Here is an 18,496-nt window from a genome sequence, read left to right as displayed (position 1 = left end):
CACACTTTTTAACTCATTAATTAATTACTTAATTAACTAATTCATTATTAAACCCACTGAAAAAAATAAAAAAACAAAAATAAACTCTTTTTCTTTTCCTTCCCTCTCGCGGTCAAAGCGTTGTTGGAATCCCAAGTTGAAGCCACGCTGGAGGACCATCCCATGCCATGCCATGTGTGTAGTATGATACATCTCATCTCAGCTTTGCGTCATGCGACCGTTACTCTACTGGATGGATGGATGGATGGATGGGATCAGAGAAATGAGAACGATGACTATAAAACACTAGCAGCAGTAAAAAAAAAAAAAAACAAAAGTCTCGATTGAGTGGAGTTAGAAAAATGTGGCTTCCCCAATTGCAATTAGGGATGCCACGTCACGTGGAAGAGTGTAATGCTGGGGTTAATAGTGGTGGGGAGTGAGTGTTTTTCGCAATATCCCATGATATATCTAAAACAATTCTTCTTATGTTGTTGGATCTCCCCTTAGTGCTCTTCAAACTTGATTTTTTATAGTGTTTTAAGTTATATATTGTTAATTGTTGAGACATGCCTCGTGATAAAGATGATTAAAACATATACTATATATAATAATATATTTGTTGACAAGAGACAAATTTTTGTAGAAAGTACCAGAAAATTATTTAATTTTAAGATAATAATAATTATATATGAATGATATAATAGGAATGTTTCTTCTCATTTCCAACTCTCCAAATAACCACCAAATAATTTAATCGATTCGTGTTATATATATGAGAAATAAAAAATCATAAATGAACACTCGCTTTTAAAAGAGATGTTTAGTGGTTGTAGTTTGATTTTGTTTTTTTCAAGTAAAATTTGGTACGATGATAAATTATGGTATTGTGATTTAAATACCATTACACGCTGCACTACAATGTAATTTAATAAAGTTCATAATTATAATAATGTTACAGTAATAATGTCATTTGATATCATAAAGAAAATGTCGTTATAATAATTACAGTAATAATGTCTTATAGTAGTATCACGAGAAGATCTTGACATAAAGCAACCGAGCATGTCATGTGGGTTAACAAGAAGTCACGACGAAATTGATGTCGTTTGTTTTGTAATATTGAGAATTTATAATTGAGTGAGTTTTCACGAGAAAAGCGTAGTATTATATTTCAATAATGTAATTTAGCAAAATTTGTAATTATAATAGCTTTTAAATAGTTAAAATAATGATGTCTTCTAGTATATGAGAAAATCTTAGTATTGAGCAACAAGATATATCGTGATAAAGTTTGTTTTGATAACAATGATTATTCATAATTGGATTCTCCTAAGTTTAGTAGACTTGCCTATGGAAATTACATGAGTAATAATCATTGTTACTTTATTAATTATTTTAAAATATTAATTATCATATAAATTATGGAGATAATTTTTAGTTCATATTTTTTGAATGATGTAGAATTTCAATATATAAATATAAGGTCTATAAGTAATCTCATAAAAGAAAATGAGATTATCAACACCGATTGAACATTTCTAACTTTATGCTTCACTAATCTTTATATGTCACGAGGAATTGATTGGTTGAATCTATCACAAACCCATTTTTCAAACCCCCAATCATAGTGGGAAACTAAAGGAGCTACTAAGTGAGGAAGCCCAATTTCGAGAGGACTAAAGAGCACTAACAAGGAGATAAAACATCAATATTGATTCATCCATAATTAAATGAAATCAAGAGCCTTGAACCAATAAAGACTAAGAAGATTGACTCAAGAATAAATTTCATTAAGAACTGCATTGTAGAATTTAGACCTAACCATTAAATGAAAAGTGACGTAGATGCTAGAAATTGAGTGTAGAAAATTCTATTATAAACAAATCTTAATTATTCCCCGATCATGATGGAAGAAGAAATCGAAAATTAATTTTAAAATTTATCTATTTTGCAAAGTTATAAACTAAGTTTACAACGGAAATAGATAATAGGCAAAAACTTTATTTTTTTGGATTGCATCCGTAAAATCATATATCTTTAACTAGCTATTAAAATAATTTAAAATTAGAAAAACACCATTAGAGGAAAGTTGACTCTAGAATTCACAAATTCTCTAAGAAACAAAAGTATTAAAAAAAAACTTTATCATGTGTGCTTTATTCATTGCTTTCTGAGCCATTATATACATATGAAAGTAGAAAAGAACAAACAGGCAGCCGCATATATGCCAAGCACTAGCATTATTGAAGGAGAGAGAGAACAGCATTTCAAGCACAGGGCAAAATGTGTCCCCACCATGCACTCTTTCAGGTTTCAAGCACATATACAGCTTACAAGCCATTGGCAAACTGCTTCTTCACCAACAGGGCATTGAGGGAGTGGGGTTGGAGATGGAGGATCAATGAATCTGTGTTTCACAATTCACATATGCTTTTGGGAACAATTCTCAAAAAGGTGCCATAACTCATATGCCATCATGCCTTGCCTCACTTCCTAGCTTTTAGACGAATGTTCACACGTGACAAATTTCTATTAAAGCCATCAAGGTCTTAAAACCCCATTCTATATGGGCTTCCATTCATTTGGATAAGTTTGAATTCTAAGAAAAATTTTAAGTTAGAATAAGCGTAGCTTATCTTCTCATATTTTAAGTTGGACAAGTTTGTCTTCCAAATTTTTTTTCATACACACAAGTGCTATATATATTATGATAATATTTTTATCTTTAAACTCGAGATAATCAACCAAATCTTAAAAAATAGAGAACTTGCTCATGAAGGGATGGGAACACAAAATCTTTCTTTAAGGGCTTAAAACTCTTGCTCAACTTAACTTATTAACCCAATTTTCCTTTCCTCTTATATATATATATATGTGTGTGTGTGTGTGTGTATTAGGATAATAATAATAATAATAATAATACAGAAATTGTTGATACCACGTCACTCTGGGTTCTGAAATGAATTTCGTTTCAAAATGCATGTGCTGATACATGATGATGGTAGGAAGAAGGTCAAATGAGCATTCACATCACCTAGCTGGGATTTAAGCTGTCTTCAATGGCAGAAAAACTGAAGGATCTGAATGGCCGGGCGGCCCCTCACTGCATGATGAAGTGTCTCTAGTGCTTGGAACAGCAATTGCTGATGTTTGAAGCTAGTGGGCAAAGCCATTGCCCATCCTACAAATATATATATATATATATATATGCTTTACAGCCAATCATGCCTGCCTTCAACTACCTGGCATATACATCATTTTAAACAAAAGAAAGCAAAACTTGGTGCGCAGATGTAAATCAGTCTTCCTTCAACTACCTCCGGCTTTAAACCTTTATATTTCTTGGGCACTGAGATACATGTTCTTAGCTATATGTCCTTAGCCAGAAGGACTATTAAACTGAGATAGGTAAGTTCGGATATTTGAAAGATTAGGCATTGGATGACAATAATACAAGATCAAAGGCAAAGAATCACAAAAGCTGCCTAATTAATCTGATCCCAAATGAAAAGAGATAAGAGCATTACTATATCTATTTATGATTATTTTCCATCATTCTTTAAGATTTGATACAAACTACCTACTATCTGCCCAGCAATTACTTTTCTATTTGATATTATTTTGCTCATCCAGAATTAGATGAGTTGAACTTGGTTGTTGCCAGTTCAAACCAATTGCTAGTTCAAACCATTTTTTTTTTTTTGGTTTTTTGAGTCAATAGAAGGGCATTAAGCTCTTTGATGGTAATTCATTCAGATCTTTGGAATATGATTGATTCCTGTAACTTCATTTTAGAATTTCAGCATGCTTTTTACATTTTTTGATGGCTTTTCAAGAGTTATTTGGCTGTTTTTACTGAGATATAAACTTGACTTAACTTGTTCGTGCTAGTGATAATACCAAAGAATATTTTTCCAACTCGATTCATGATCTTAGGACTGACTCTTATCATCATTCATCAGTTTTCCTGTTGTCATATTTTACAGTAATATATTATCTATTATTTGTCTTCCTGCTAGCGTCTTTAGTTGTATCTCATTTGTTCACCTACTAGTTGAGGTTGATAAAGTTTGGATCCTTGAGCTCGCAAAGCATATCTTGTTGGGCTACTTTAAGATGATTATTTTCCAGTGGCAAACCAGACCAGGTGACTGCCAGTTATCTGTATCTGAAGCTCCAAAGATCTCCAAACAATGGAGCACTTTACACATTTTTAAACCTAGAAATTGAACAATTTTGAGTTGCGGCATTAACCTCGCAGAACCAAACCCTGCTATATTGAAATTTGGTTCTAGATGCAGGATCTGGTGCATGGGCAACATCCCAAAAGTAACTATAAACCATAAAGAAAAGGCACCATTTATGACTCAAGCAAGCAAATCCCCCGATCATGCAGTCCAAGCAGGAACTCTGTGTGCAAACAAGGCATTCAATTAAAAGTTGATAACCATGAAAGGAATAAAGGCTTAGCACTTGGTTCAGGCTTTGATGGAATGAAACATTTTCTTTGTCGGGATACCAATCACCAAGAATTGTTCTGCAACTCGGCAAGGAACCAAGGGGAACAGGGAGACAACGAGGTGTTGACTCACCAAATTGGAAGATTTATACAACTTATTGAATCATCATGAACATATACGGATGCAAACTACATATCCAAATTTTGGGGGCAAACATTAACCAAGGATTTTACCACTTCACTCCTTAGCATCTTTCACATCTTCGACATTGTGTAGTCCATAACATCTACAAGGAAATCTGCAGCCAATACATCATACAATTGCCCAAGTTGGTAAATGAAGAAGAAGGATGCCAACATAAACTGTTAGAACATGTAATTATCACGATAATCAACGTGAGAGATGTAAGTACCAACCTGCATCTTCCTTGGTGAAGCACAGTGGAGGTGTGATTCTGAAAACGTTTCCATAAAATCCACCTTTTCCAATCAACACTCCCATATCTGTAATAAATATACGTCTAGTTTTAGCTACGTATGCTTAAATCAGGACCACACAAAAAGGGCAGGATAAATTAGATACCCTTCATCTGATCCATCACATGCAGAGTTTCCACTTTTGCAGGAGTTTTCAGCTCGCGATCAGTGACAAGTTCAACTCCAAGCATCAATCCTCTTCCTCTAACATCTCCAATAACTACAGATATCAATATAATAAAATCAGCAATCAACCAGCCAAAGCAAACGTGGAACCGAGTACTTCAAAATATTTTTTTTGCATGCAAGTACAGTACTTGAAATTGCTGTGTACTTCACAATAAAATGTCTATAGAGCAGCAAGCAACTCATAAAGATTCCAGAAAATTGATGTGTACTTGCAGAACAGAATCTCTATGGATTATGGAACAGCTATAAAAAGGTGAACGGAAGGAAAATTTACTTTCATGCTTATCTTTAAGAGCAGTGAGGCGCTCTTTCAGATAGGACCCAACAAAGTGTGCATTCTCTTGAAGCTTTTCTTTCTCAATTACTCGGAGAACAGCTAATCCTGCAGCAGTACACACAGGGTTTCCTCCAAAGGTATTGAAATAACATCGTCGAGTCAAGACCTCTGCAATCTCAGGAGTGGTCACCACAGCACCAAGAGGGATGCCATTTCCAATGCCCTAAGAAGATATGATAACAGTAAAAACAAGTCAAAACTAAAAATGCAAAACGTTTGGAGTTTGGGGAACCAGAATTGTAAAAAATAAAGAAATTTTTGTGGTGAAGTTGAACAAATATACTAGCAATATTGCTCTCATAGGTCCTCCCAATATTTGACGTGCTTAGGGAGTGAAAGCTTTCCAGGAGCGAAGGCAAGATTTTGAACCCACAGCAATACACAAGAAAATAAACATTATGCAGCCATAATTTTAGGAAGATATATGCATTTTGTGCATTCTAGGGCATTGAAAATGGCATAGTTTTAGGAAGACAAAAAGAACTTGTTTCAGGGTATCCTTAAATTAATGGATAAACCTTGGAACTGAAACAAGCAAGATGAAATGCTCTAAATGAAACTAAAAACCTAGAAATGGAGCTTGACCAAAAAAAACAGAAAAACGAAAACATAAGTGGCTAATGATATATATTTTAAGAAAGCAAGATCGTGTAATTTTTTAGCACAGACTCATCCTTCAGCTTTATCTTTGGGTTTATGGGCTATGATCAAAAGCAGATTTACTCTTAATTCTATGGAGGTTGAGGCACGGAAAGCCAAGTTCTTCCTAGTAGACTGCTGAGATACATATTTAGACCTATACAGATTGTGATCATAGTTTCATTGAAATCTCTAAGGAAAATATATAGAGGGAGAGAGAGCGAGAAGCAAAAAACAAAAAAAAAAGAAGAAATTACCTTTGCCATGGTCACTATGTCGGGGGTAACACCATGGGCCTCAAATCCCCAGAAATGGCTCCCAGTACGTGCAAACCCAGCTTGAACCTCATCAGCAATAAAGAGGCCCCCTGCTTTCTTAATAGTGTTGTACACAGCAGGCAAGTAACCAGGGGCCAATTCAATAATTCCACCCACTCCCTGCCATGTTAGAGATCGTAACCAGTTGAAACTATCTAGTATCATGTAAAGGATTGCATCGAGCAGAATAACCACTATAAGACACAACAAAAGCCGATTGACTTCGATAATCCTTACCTGTATGGCTTCAGAAATAAAACCAGCAATATGCCCTGAAGTTCCAAAGGTAATGAGATCTTGAACATCGTTTGCATATTTTTCTCCATCCGATCCAAAGACACCTCTGTATGGATCTGGGTTAAGGGCATGATGAACTCCACTCTGTTGGCCAAACCAAAAGAAAATTGGCAGGATTATGGATCTAGAATCAAGATTAACTTCAATAACTTGGATGCATTTGTGAATGGGCAAATCTTGATTTACTTGGTACCATAGAGCAATGGATTAATCAAGAATACATGCAGTAATACAAGAAACTAACAATCATGCAGCACAATGATAAGGAACACTATTGCACCAGCTTTTAGCTTTAATATCTAGATATCCTCTGCAGTTACCTAGTTTACATTATCCACGAATTTGAACTCTTCTTTTGTTTTTCCCATTATTACCAAAAAGGGTAAAAGGGAACCACCATTGGCAGACAATCAGTGGCAGAATCAGAAGTATTTTTGAGAGCAGCAGGCCAGGTAAAATCTCTCTAATTTGGAGGGCTATGCACTTTCTATTCATAAACACGTGCAAAAAGAACTGCTGGATCCAAAAAAAAAAAAATCTTGAAATCTTTGCCAGGCTGCCAACTAAAGATACAGATTTACTATAGATGCCACTACCAAAAAAATCAGAATCTATCGTCAATTATACTCCTGGTATAGGACCACGCTGCCCAGAGAAAGCCCCATCTCCGGACCACCATCTTTAGTGGTCAAGGCATGGAATCTCATGACAAGATATAAATTCTTGCAACAGCAAGGTTAGATTGGAATGTGACACACCAATAACAATATACCACTGCTATATACCTGTACAACGTTAAATTTCCAGTTGGACTGTGCCGTGGCACCCATAGTCCCGGCTGCATTCCCATGGTACGCATTCCTCAGCGATACGATGTCATGGCATCCCGTATACAGCCGCGCAATCATCATCGCCAGCTCATTCGCCTCAGTCCCACTGTTGGTGAAAAATACCACCTACACATCAAAACCATCCAGAAACTTCCAATTAATCAAAGTCCAAATGATTCAATCGCATCTACCCGATCAGAAGCAGATACCTTGAGATCGCGGGGCAACTTGGAGGCAAGGGCCTCGGCGAAATCAGCTATGGCGGAATTGAGGTAGAGGATGGTGGAGTGCTGCAAGCGGTTGGTTTGGTTGAGAATTGCGCTGATGACATCGGGGTGGCAGTGGCCGCAACACACCGTAGCGATTCCACCAAACGCGTCCAGATATCGGCGGCCCTTCTCGTCGAACAAGTACTGCATCCTCCCATCCACCACGTTCAGCTGTAACCGAGCGGTAAAACAGTCAGTTGGACCAAATCAAAATCAATCAATATCCCAGTAGAAATCGACCACGATGAACCGTGAAAGAATCTTCAAAGTCCGATCTCTCCGAGAAGCAAAGTTCAATTTGGTTTAGTAACCTGTTTTTGTCTTTGTTTTTCTTTTAAAAAAGAAAATAATTTCGACATCACATTTGGGTTCTGTTTTCTTGGAAATTCCATCATTTCTTGAAAAGGGCCCATCTTTTTCCTCTCTATATTCTATTCTGTGGCCGAATATAGTGAAGAAGAAGCATGAATAGGACAAAGAATGATCATCTGATTAATCTGATCGATCACCATGATTAGAACAATAATAATACTGGAAAACTGCACAAGAATGGAGCTTTAGCGTGAAAACTGAGTAGACTGCCATTTCAATCATTTAAAATAAGAAAGAAGAAAAAGCTCCTAGAAAAGAAGCGATGTTGTGGAAGAAAGAGAGAGAGAGAGAGAGAGAGAGAGCGACTTAACGGGTTGGTTGTAGAAATAGAGCATGGAGGGGCTGAGATACTGCTTGCGCTTCTGCAGGATCTGGGCGGCGGAGGGGCCGGTGTAGGGCGGAGGGGCGTAGTCGAATGGGGGCATTTTGGGAACCGGAGCATCGGTTTCGGGGAGTGGAGAGTGCTGCTTCTGGGCTTGCTGAGAGAAGGAGCGACGGGGACGGAGTAGATCTCTTGACCGAAGTGCCCTTGCAATGGTGGAGCCCAGCATCGTAGCGGCCCTTTCTTGCTCGCTTCTCCGAATTAGGGGGGGGAATTGGTTGCAGACGGAGATGCAAGGCGAGAGAGAGACGTAGAGAGAATGGGGATCCGATGGAATCGAAGGAAGAGCTTTCTCGGAATGGAAATGGTGAGCCAAGCACGGACTGTATATATAGAGAGAGGAGAGAGAGACAGAAGGGTCGGATCGGGTGACGTGTTAGAGAGTGCCATATGTTCCCGTCGCGTTGCTAATTTGCCACGCACGAGGCTGTCGTGATCGCACCCATTGCACGTGAAATTACACGCACAAAACCTTCAATGGTTGGGCATGTATGTGTATACATAATAATAATTAAATTATTATGATATTATTATTATTATTATTATTGAAAGATATATTATGTAATATAAGATCAAAATTATATTAAATTTTTTACCTTTAAATCGAGATTAGGGGTTTAGTAAGATTTTTTTTTTTTTTTTTATGATAGCTATAATTCTTATGTTACCATTGTAGTGGATATATAACAAAGTTCAGCATATTTTAAAATTTAACAGTTAAGTTTGAGATAAAAAAAAAAAAAACTCAATAAATAGTTATTTTATTTCTTGGCCTTCTATTATTGTCCTTAGCCCAAGTAGGGATTATGAATGTGCCCAACTAATGACCACCTGATATTTATATAAATATCTTTATATGATATTTATATGATTTGCTGCAAAAGTAGACTATTACTTTTGCAGCATAGAATATTTATATAAAGATATAGTTCCCAACTAATGAAATATGTCATTTATCATATTATTATTATGTTATTTTTAACTGACTAATTTAAGTATTAAAGAATCTATTAAGAGACGAAACATTGTTTTTTTTTATCTTGTAAAGATATTTAGGACATGTTCACACCCGAAAAATCCTAAAATAGATGCGAACTCCACAAAAGAATGTAAGATTCAGTGATAAAAAATTGTTCATTTATCAAGAATTGTTCTAAAATAAATTCGTAATAAATAAAACAAAGAATCTTGACTCGTTATCTATAAAGAGATCAGAACCAAAGGTATAAAAAAAATTAGGATTGACGCCACACTCAAGATAAAAGATAAGTGTTGTAAGTGATGAGTCAAGAATAAACGTTACAAGATGAAATCTTGATAGTTTCAGAATAGTTCATTGAAAAACCAAAGAGAAAAACTCTTACTATTATTATTGTCCAAAAAATTGATGTGAACTCACGATGGAACAAGGCCAAAAGAACCCATAAAAAATTGAAACGAATCCCAAAAAAGCTAAAATCGGATATAAAGCAAAGAATTCCAGACCCATTGATTCACAAACCAAGAACCTAGACTATATGAAAATCTAGACCCGTTGATTATGCGAAAATAAGAATCAAGAATTATTGAACGCCACAAAAACTGCTCAGATCTTTAATAAGTTCGGGTTTTGAAGACCACAAAGGAATCATTTCTTTGATAAGTTCGAAGTTTTGTTCATTGAAGAACAAAATAGAAGAGAAAAATCTCAAATTCAAAAATTCATAATAATCTCTTTCTCATATTTACAATGAAAAAGCCTTTAAATAGACAAAAATAATAAATCCTAATTTTACTTAAAAACTAATAAAAATCTTGAATTACATAAAAAATAAATAAATAATTAGATATTGTCAATCAATCAATTAATCATTCATTTTATGCTCCCAGTAATTTTTAGTCAATTAATCAGGAAATCAAGCAATCAATTATCTATTTTTTTTTATGCTCTCAAATCTTGTTAATCAATTAACCAATCAATTATATGCGCAAATCTTGTTAATCATCCAAATCCGACATGGTTGACTCGTCCAATTACATCATTGTTAATCGGTCCTCCATGATTCTTATCATTCCCTCTCTCTTCATGACAATTCGTCATCGAATCGTGAATTAGAAGGATCAACTTGTAGGCATTGTCCCGAATAGTCACATCCTCGAAAGCCTGCAAACTTTCAAGCATTTTTTTTTTTGTAATTTTTTATATGACTAAAAAATATCAAACAAAATGACTCAAGAACAAAATGCGATGTAGAACGAAAAGATTGAAACTAGATACTAAACAGAAAAAAAAAAAAATCTCATTTTTTAACTTTCTAATATGGATGACTATAGGAATTTTGAATAACAAGACTCAAAGATAATGTGACGTAAAATGAAAAGACGGAACAAAACCTTAGGGTGTGAATATTTTTTTGTGTTTTTAAATGATATATGAATAAAAAAAAGACAAGAATAGATAAATACTCGATTTTAGAGTCAAAGTTCTGATACCAACTAATGTGAATCTACGATGGAATAAGGCCAAAGAAACCCACAAAAGATTGAAACGAACCCTAAAAAAGTCAAAATTGAATATAAGGCAAAGAATTCTTGACCCATTGATTCACGAACCAAAAATCTAGACTATATTAAAATCTAGACCAGTTGATTATGCGAAAATAAGAACCAATAATTGTTGAACGCCACAAATGAATCATTCATTTGATAAGTTCAAAGTTTTGTTTATTGAAGAACAAGATAGAAGAGAGAAATATCTCAAATTCAAAAATTTATAATAATCTCTTTCTCATATTTATAATGGAAAAGCCTTTAAATAAGCGAAAATAATTACATCATAATTTTACTTGAAAATTAATAAAAATCCTGAATTACATAGAAAATAAATATATAACTAGATCTAATCAATCAATCATTCATTTTATGCTCTCGGATCTTTTCAATCAATTGATCAGACAATTAATCAATCATCCATTCCTTTTATGCTCTCAAATCTTGTCAATCATCCAATTCTAACATGATTGACTCATCCGATTGCATTATTGTTAATTAGCCCTCCATGACTCTCATCACTCAAGTTAGATGATTATACAAGTAATAAACGTGCAAATTATGAATTGGATAATAATCGATTCTTCAACTTCATTAACTCTAATTAGTATTTAATCTAAACAAGTAATAATTCATGTTATCATTTTTTTCTATACAGAATCTCACTCAATATCTCAAAGAGTTATAAACAAGACAAAACTTCATCAATTCAATTATCTTGTTAGGAATGAAAAAAAATCAATGAGAATAATTAAAAAATTGAACAAAAATAGATAACCTTCTAAAAATAACTGTTCAACTATAAATAGATCCTGTAATAATGTGATGATCATCACATTTCCACAATTTCGTCTTCACAACTAGCAAGAATTTGATAATTGATACGTCCTAAGTAACAAATACAAAAATTAAAATTTTATAGTTGGTCATTCAATGAATTTATGACAACCCTTTAATATATATAAAATGTAAATGAGAGCTTCTAATTAACTTTATTTATGGGGGGTCATTTTCATTCTTATATATATATATATATATTGTTCAATTGATGTTAAACAATTGATGACTGATAGTACGATGAAAATCTACTACCAAACAAGTAGTATATATACTTGGGGGGGGGGGGGGGGGGGATATTTGGTATAAAACCATTTTCATTGCAAGTGACAATTCTTGTAATTTTTGTACATTTAGTAATGATATAGAATAAGTAATATTACGTTACGATAGGTAATTGTATTTTTTTGTATATGTGACAATTGACAAAATGTTTGCCGTGTTAAATTAAATTGCTAATATGTACCAAATGGAATAATAATAAATTGGTGGGTGATGGAGCATCAGTACTCCATAAACTTCATATGAATATATGCGCATTTTCCATGTCATCTTATGCTCTCACCTACTTCATGATTTTATAATAAAGTTAAGTGATAAGGATGGACAAAGTTGTGGCCATGGTTTGTAGTCACATATTTAATAATAATAATGCAAGAACGTTACAAATTTGTTAATTAATTAATTAACTTTCCACATCCCAGATGTCACAATCACATAGCATACTACAATGTTAGCCACGTAGGATTCCTCCACCCTTTTTAGATATATATATATATATAGTTGTTTGGAGTTAGGGTAAGCACATGAGATACAAACGGGGTCTCCATACAATTGAGGAAGGGGAGTTAAATGAATCTTGCTCACATTCTTGGTCCATGTACATAAAGTTTTATTAGGTCATTCACGATGCTCGTTATATTAAATAAGAGATTATCGAGACAAATAAAATCTACTCATATGATAAGAATATGGGTTTACTCGAATATATTTGACGTAGATATATCATTTAATCTGTCACTAAGAGTGTTTAATATATTAAATAAGAGATTATCGACTCACAAAAGACAAATAAAATCTACTCATATAATAAGAATATGGGTTTATTCAAATACATTGACGTAGATATGTCATTTAACCGGTCACTAAGAGTGTTTAAAAAGTTCAAATCAAATCGATCTTAGATTGGATCTGATTACGTAATAAGTAAAATTAATAAAAATTTTCAACCAAAGATCAAACAGAACTAGGCTAGTCCTATCCAGTCTGATCTAGTCTGGTTTTATTAAATCTATATATAAATATACATATAACTATATTTACAGTAGTTATGCTGCTAAACTGATCGGTATTAAATTGGACTGAACTTACCTAGTCTTGAACCAAACATGATTTTTTGGTCTAGTCTAGTCCGGACTGAAATTTAGACACCTCTAAGTGCAGTTTGATGGTCAGTCCATCCATATATCAACTTCTGGCTGTGTCCATGATTTCTCGGAAAACTGTTTTAAAAATCGAAAGAAAGCTGTGTCGGCTAATTATATGCTTGATGACATTGCATTGCAACAAATGAAGACAGCAGGCTGCAGGGAAAAAGGAAAGGCAGAGGCCCTATTATTGAAGAGATCAGAAGGCATATTCTATTCAGGAGACGTGTGATGAGAAGCGATGGAGGTAGAGGCAGTGATAATCCCATTATGCATCCATGTATATGCAGTCCAATGATGCAACCCAACCCATTGAGAAAGCATGAACCCCTGTGTCCACGTCCAACAACAAAGCTAAGCCTCGTTGGATCGTCATTGGCACAAAGTTTAGACAATCTTAATCATCAACGTAAGATCAGTCACACCTTCTTCCTGTTACGACGAAACAACCCCACATTACCAAGAAATGTGCTTGCTGACGCAAACCCAGATGGCTCCAGGTTAATGTAATGTAAACTACATTGTGAAGTTCTGGGCCAAGAATGGGATAGACATATTGGACAATTATAAAGATGGAAAGCTGAAGACGCAGACGCTTCCCTATGCCTCGAGGGTGATTGATGGATGGGAATTATTGGAGGCCACTAGACTAGCATGCGACCCGATTGACATTGTGATATGAAGTCACTTCAGCCAACCCTGCTCCAAGTTTTTTGTTAGTTTATGTTGTTTATTATTCAGTTCCTGAAACCATTTCAAGTGGGATTCTTCACCATATATCTGTAGGTTCATTCGGGTATTAGTTTTAGGAGGTGACTAGCTTCTTAGGAACTCTCATGAATCTCATATTCAGAGGGTCTTTAAGGTTGTCAGATCACTACTCTGCTCATCATAAGACATCATGTTTCCATCAAATTGAAGTGGGAAACCTCAGAGAGGCTAAACATGGCCGGGAATCACAGCTTTGGGAGAAGGATGTTACTCATGGAAAGCCAGGGTGTTCAGCTGACAGTAAGACAATCAAATTACATCTTCGACGCAAGTGAAACAAAATTGAGAACAGTTAACAAGATGAGTCATTGTGTGCTATTTCCCTATCAGCTCGAGTAGAGACAAACAAAAGATGGCCCAATAGGTAGTTCACCAGTACTCTCAATATTGCCTGAAAGTAAGATTGAGACGGCCAGCACGCAGGTTCGTTGCTTTCAACAAAGCTGTTGGCGCTGAGTTGGGGATAATGGATGGGACCCCATGAAAGATATGCCTAGAGTCGCCACCAAATACCAACATATCTCCGGATTCCAACAGAACTCTGTCTGCCTTGTCTACATCTCTCCGATCCCCGTAGAGGAATTCTGCCGAATCACCAATAGAAAGGGAGACAACGGGTAGCCTTTTACTTAGACTATCTTTGCTTTCATCGCGATCCTGTTTTCACAACACAAAAAGCTGGCTTTAAGAGCCTCTCTACATGCATACTTTCAAAAGGCAAAGTGAGTAGACGAAGAAGACGTATCGTCAAACTCTTAAATTTCGTAGGCTTATCAAGAAGAAGACGCAAGCTTCTCAAGTAAATACCGCCCAAAGTATATCAAACAGTGAAATATCTACGATACCGTTTGTTATGCCCAAAAGAAGCAGAGGTACTAGTGGTTAAAACCATATGGTTCCACTGAAATTGAATAAGGATCAATGCATTACAGGTTGAAACTGACCTGATGAAGACCAAGCCGCCCATTGGTCGAATAGAAGTTCACAATGCATATATCTGGAGACATATTGGGAAGTATATCTTCTGCATTGCTTACATCCATGTTCTTTTTTATTAAGGCATGGGAAACTTGAAGTGCTCTTTTCACCAAAGACTTAAATTTGCAAGGAATACCGGGTGGCTCAGTACCATCAACACCCCGTTGTTTTCTGTATGCTCTCGTCTGAGGATCCCAATCTAGCCCAAGACACATCATCATTAGCCGAAGCTTCGCGCCATCCTTGTAACCAGGTTGATAGAACCCTCCAGAGCCGAGACCAAGCTCTCGGCATATCTTTACTATTTGAACCTGAAGATAGGAAAGCACAAAGAATCAAGTAACACAGCAAGAACCAAAAGATTACTCATATAGTTAGGTTGTATTCTCTTAACATATTGATCCGAAAAATGATAAGGAAACTCAAGATAAAGGGAATAGTCACAAGCAGAACCTGTTCTCAAGATTAAAGTATACCTTCCCAAACAAAAAATGAAAATAAGAAATTCAAAATAAAGGGAATAGTCACAAGCATTTCCTGTTCATCGAGTGTGAGGAAACTTGTCAACAAAACCATCCCTGGCTTTATAACTTCTCCAGGCTTTTCCACAGAATGTTTCGGCCCCATCTCTTTTTCTTTGTTCTCTGCATTTAAAGAAGCATCCAGTATGGAAGATCCATTGCAGATATCAAATGGTTCATGCATAGGTAACCCCATGTTAGAATCAGTTTTTGCAGCATCCGCAAAATACTCCAGCTGAGTTTGGTGGTGCTTGTGTCTTCCTCTTGTAGGAGAGGGGGGACGTTTCTTCCCAAAACTCGTAGGCAGCAAAGATTGGTCCTCTATGGTTTTGACAGTAGTCATGGGGGAGGCCTCATGTTGCGATGGACAGGTGTTGCCGGGCCGGTCCTGCAATATTTGTTCATGCAGAGTTCTCAAGTCGATCTTAATTTTCTTTTTACCCTTAGGAACAGAGCTGATACTATCAGAAAGTGTTGGCCATTCCTCCTCATAGACAGAACTCGGAGCCTCACAGTCCTTGGGGCATTCTGAAACATCATCATGTATCCTCTGCTGCAAATAAATTTGAACAAGTACGCATTCAAAATTGTGTTCCAAGGAATGAGCCATCTAACAAGAATCAATCACATTGAGTGCTGCGTTTCAACAACACCAGTACCACCGCAGTTCTAATGTTCGAAGAAGGAAGAACTTGTATCGAATTATTTCCACTACTCTAAAGCGTCCACAATTGCACGATAATCAACCCAATTGAGCAAATCAAATTACACGGTGATGTTTCAGTTATTCAAATTCAAATTACATTGTCTTGACCAAATAATCGACTTCCCAGACTGTCAAACGCATCATATCTCCAACCCACAAAATTTCAAGGTACTATTGGTGGCAACTTTAACTTAAAAAATCTAACGACCATCAAGCATACAGATCTATCTTCCATTCTACTCAATACAATGAACCCAACCCACGGATCGAATAAATCTACTCTGGCAAGACAGAGAACCAGATCAAAGATCTTGCAGATTAATACTGTAACTAATGCACATAAAAAGATTTAACACACGAGAACTCACAGTTTCTCCCCCTAATCCGGTGCTAGGCATAAGGCCCCAAGTCTGGTGACTGCTCATCCTTCCTGGAAAAGAAAATTGGCGAGAAAACTGCTGGGAAATAGAAGGTAAACTCGAACTAACTTGCGGTAAATAGAACAGGCGCGAGCACATGAGTTCACAGGGCCCAAATTGCCTCTGTTTGTGTATATATGGAGTTCCGTATCGTCCTGCAAAAGGGTTACTTCGCCAATCGCCTCAAAGTTCAGGCTTAGATTTCGAATCGGAACTCAGATGGTGGCAGTCAGTGAGCGAGGGTGATCAGTTCTTGGAACGAAGCGTCGCAATAGAGAGGCGGCGAAATGGGTCGGGCCTTGCTGTCGGGCTGTTGCCCATTAAACCGGTCTCTTCTATTCATTTTTCCCATTTCCAAGGCCCATAAAATCGCCACAAATTCAAGCCGATACACGAAGCGTCTTAACGTAATAAATATATTTTTATTATATTTGTAAATAAATTATATTTATTCTATTCTATTCTATTATATTTATACGAAGAGTAATGCACTTTATTTATTTGAAGGTAAAATATATTTATTGTATACAATCAAACAATTCTATTAGTTAATAAAATAATTGAAAACACAGTGTATTTATTATTAACTAATAAAATTATTTAAATGTTAAGATTAAAATATAATAAATGCATTTTATCTAAAATAAAATAGATTTATTTTTATTCAACTAATACTTTTAGGTTAAACCCGTATATTTTTTTTATGAAAAAAGCTTACAATCCCTTGAATTTCAAATTTGACGTATTGAATATTTAACTTTTATAATTTATATCTATTGATTATTTAGTCTAATTTAAAATAATGCGTAAGTTACATACAAGGTGAGCTAAAAAAAAGAAAAATAAAAGAATAGAAGAAGAACCAACTGAATTGATCTCTGCTTTTGACTGTCGTCTTTGCTCTCATCTCCCGTCGACTTAAACAGAAGAACTGAGTCTCTTGTTAACTATTGCTATCTTGATTGATTTCAACCCTTTCATTTTGCTCTGATCGACGACCGGCGAGTCGCGACTGATCCACATTTTTTTTTCCTTTTTGCTCTAGTCGATGATATGCTATTGATCTATATTTTCCTATCTTTTTTGCTTTGACCCAAACCTATTATCTAGCATTCATTGGATATAATGTTTTGTTGTTTTATTTTTACGAGATTAATAACACGTTTATTACACGCACTCAATGTTAACTAGATAATTAAGTAGTTAGTAAATATAAATTACAAAGATTAAAAATTCAATAAGTTAAATTTAAAGTTTTTGTGATGATAAGACTTTTGAGGTAAAGTTTAAATTAAGAAAAAATATGATAAAAAAATCCATTAATTAATGCAAGGATGAACAAGAAGTTAGTTGAATGTTTCAGCAAGTATTGGATCGGATGTGGTGGATGGCATCATATAAAGTTGTTCAAGGTGCGTGACATTCATCTCATCATATATATAAATAGTTATCATTAATATATATGTTTTGGTCACCCAACAGAGTTACAAACCCACCTCTCTGTTAATATATATGTCTCCTCACTGTTATCAATTGTCCCTCCCAAATTCACACTTATTCGATTCCCCTTCTTTTTTTTTTATTTTTACGGAATTAATCTAATAATATAGATATAGAGATATAATTGAATAAACGAAAAATTTAAACAATCACATGAAAAAATATAAAGATATAAATATAAATTTCACCTAATAATATAAATAATATTGTGTAACTGTAATGTATGTATATATGGGTTACAGAAGAGAGTAGACGTCA

The 18,496-nt window shown here is 35.2% G+C and overlaps 2 protein-coding genes across 4 annotated transcripts; both read right to left on the bottom strand.

Annotated features, from left to right (window-relative positions):
- Positions 1–2,930: 2,930 nt before the first annotated feature.
- Positions 2,931–8,867, bottom strand: LOC127790736 (alanine--glyoxylate aminotransferase 2 homolog 3, mitochondrial-like). Of its 3 annotated transcripts, none has more exons than XM_052320378.1 (10): positions 8,480–8,867; positions 7,737–7,967; positions 7,483–7,653; positions 6,638–6,781; positions 6,341–6,520; positions 5,382–5,607; positions 5,025–5,138; positions 4,859–4,945; positions 4,676–4,740; positions 2,931–3,224 (listed from the first exon to the last, which is right to left on the bottom strand). In XM_052320378.1, exons 1-9 carry the CDS (start codon positions 8,717–8,719, stop codon positions 4,697–4,699), a joined length of 1,437 nt encoding a protein of 478 aa, XP_052176338.1. In that variant the 5' UTR covers positions 8,720–8,867; the 3' UTR covers positions 2,931–3,224; positions 4,676–4,696. The 3 variants fall into 3 exon arrangements, with proteins under 3 accessions (XP_052176338.1, XP_052176337.1, XP_052176335.1); XM_052320377.1 differs by lacking the exon at positions 2,931–3,224 and adding an exon at positions 4,079–4,392; XM_052320375.1 differs by lacking the exon at positions 2,931–3,224 and having other exon boundaries at positions 4,396–4,740.
- Positions 8,868–14,229: 5,362 nt separating this feature from the next.
- On the bottom strand, positions 14,230–17,027 carry LOC127791227 (uncharacterized). Its single transcript, XM_052321082.1, has 4 exons — positions 16,688–17,027; positions 15,621–16,166; positions 15,059–15,403; positions 14,230–14,771 (listed from the first exon to the last, which is right to left on the bottom strand). The coding sequence occupies exons 1-4, from the start codon at positions 16,835–16,837 to the stop codon at positions 14,496–14,498; spliced, it is 1,317 nt and encodes a 438-aa protein (XP_052177042.1). The 5' UTR covers positions 16,838–17,027; the 3' UTR covers positions 14,230–14,495.
- Between the last annotated feature and the right edge of the window lie 1,469 nt (positions 17,028–18,496).

Source organism: Diospyros lotus, chromosome 14 (genome assembly GCF_014633365.1).
Source record: "Diospyros lotus cultivar Yz01 chromosome 14, ASM1463336v1, whole genome shotgun sequence".
In the NCBI taxonomy this organism is placed as follows: Eukaryota; Viridiplantae; Streptophyta; class Magnoliopsida; order Ericales; family Ebenaceae; genus Diospyros; species Diospyros lotus.
This window is presented reverse-complemented; position numbering and strand designations above follow the sequence as displayed.

What these genes read in the sequence shown, in the direction of transcription:
- LOC127790736 (XM_052320378.1), bottom strand. Translation starts at nt 8,719, where the DNA reads ATGCTGGGCTCCACCATTGCAAGGGCACTTCGGTCAAGAGATCTACTC. An exon ending in ACATAGTGACCATGGCAAAG is followed by an intron (nt 5,608 to 6,340) that starts GTAATTTCTTCT and finishes ATATCTTCTTAG; the next exon opens with GGCATTGGAAATGGCATCCC. An exon ending in TCTTAAAGATAAGCATGAAA is followed by an intron (nt 5,139 to 5,381) that starts GTAAATTTTCCT and finishes TGATATCTGTAG; the next exon opens with TTATTGGAGATGTTAGAGGA.
- LOC127791227 (XM_052321082.1), bottom strand. Translation starts at nt 16,837, where the DNA reads ATGTGCTCGCGCCTGTTCTATTTACCGCAAGTTAGTTCGAGTTTACCT. An exon ending in CCGGATTAGGGGGAGAAACT is followed by an intron (nt 16,167 to 16,687) that starts GTGAGTTCTCGT and finishes ATTTATTTGCAG; the next exon opens with CAGAGGATACATGATGATGT. An exon ending in TCGATGAACAGGAAATGCTT is followed by an intron (nt 15,404 to 15,620) that starts GTGACTATTCCC and finishes TCCTATCTTCAG; the next exon opens with GTTCAAATAGTAAAGATATG.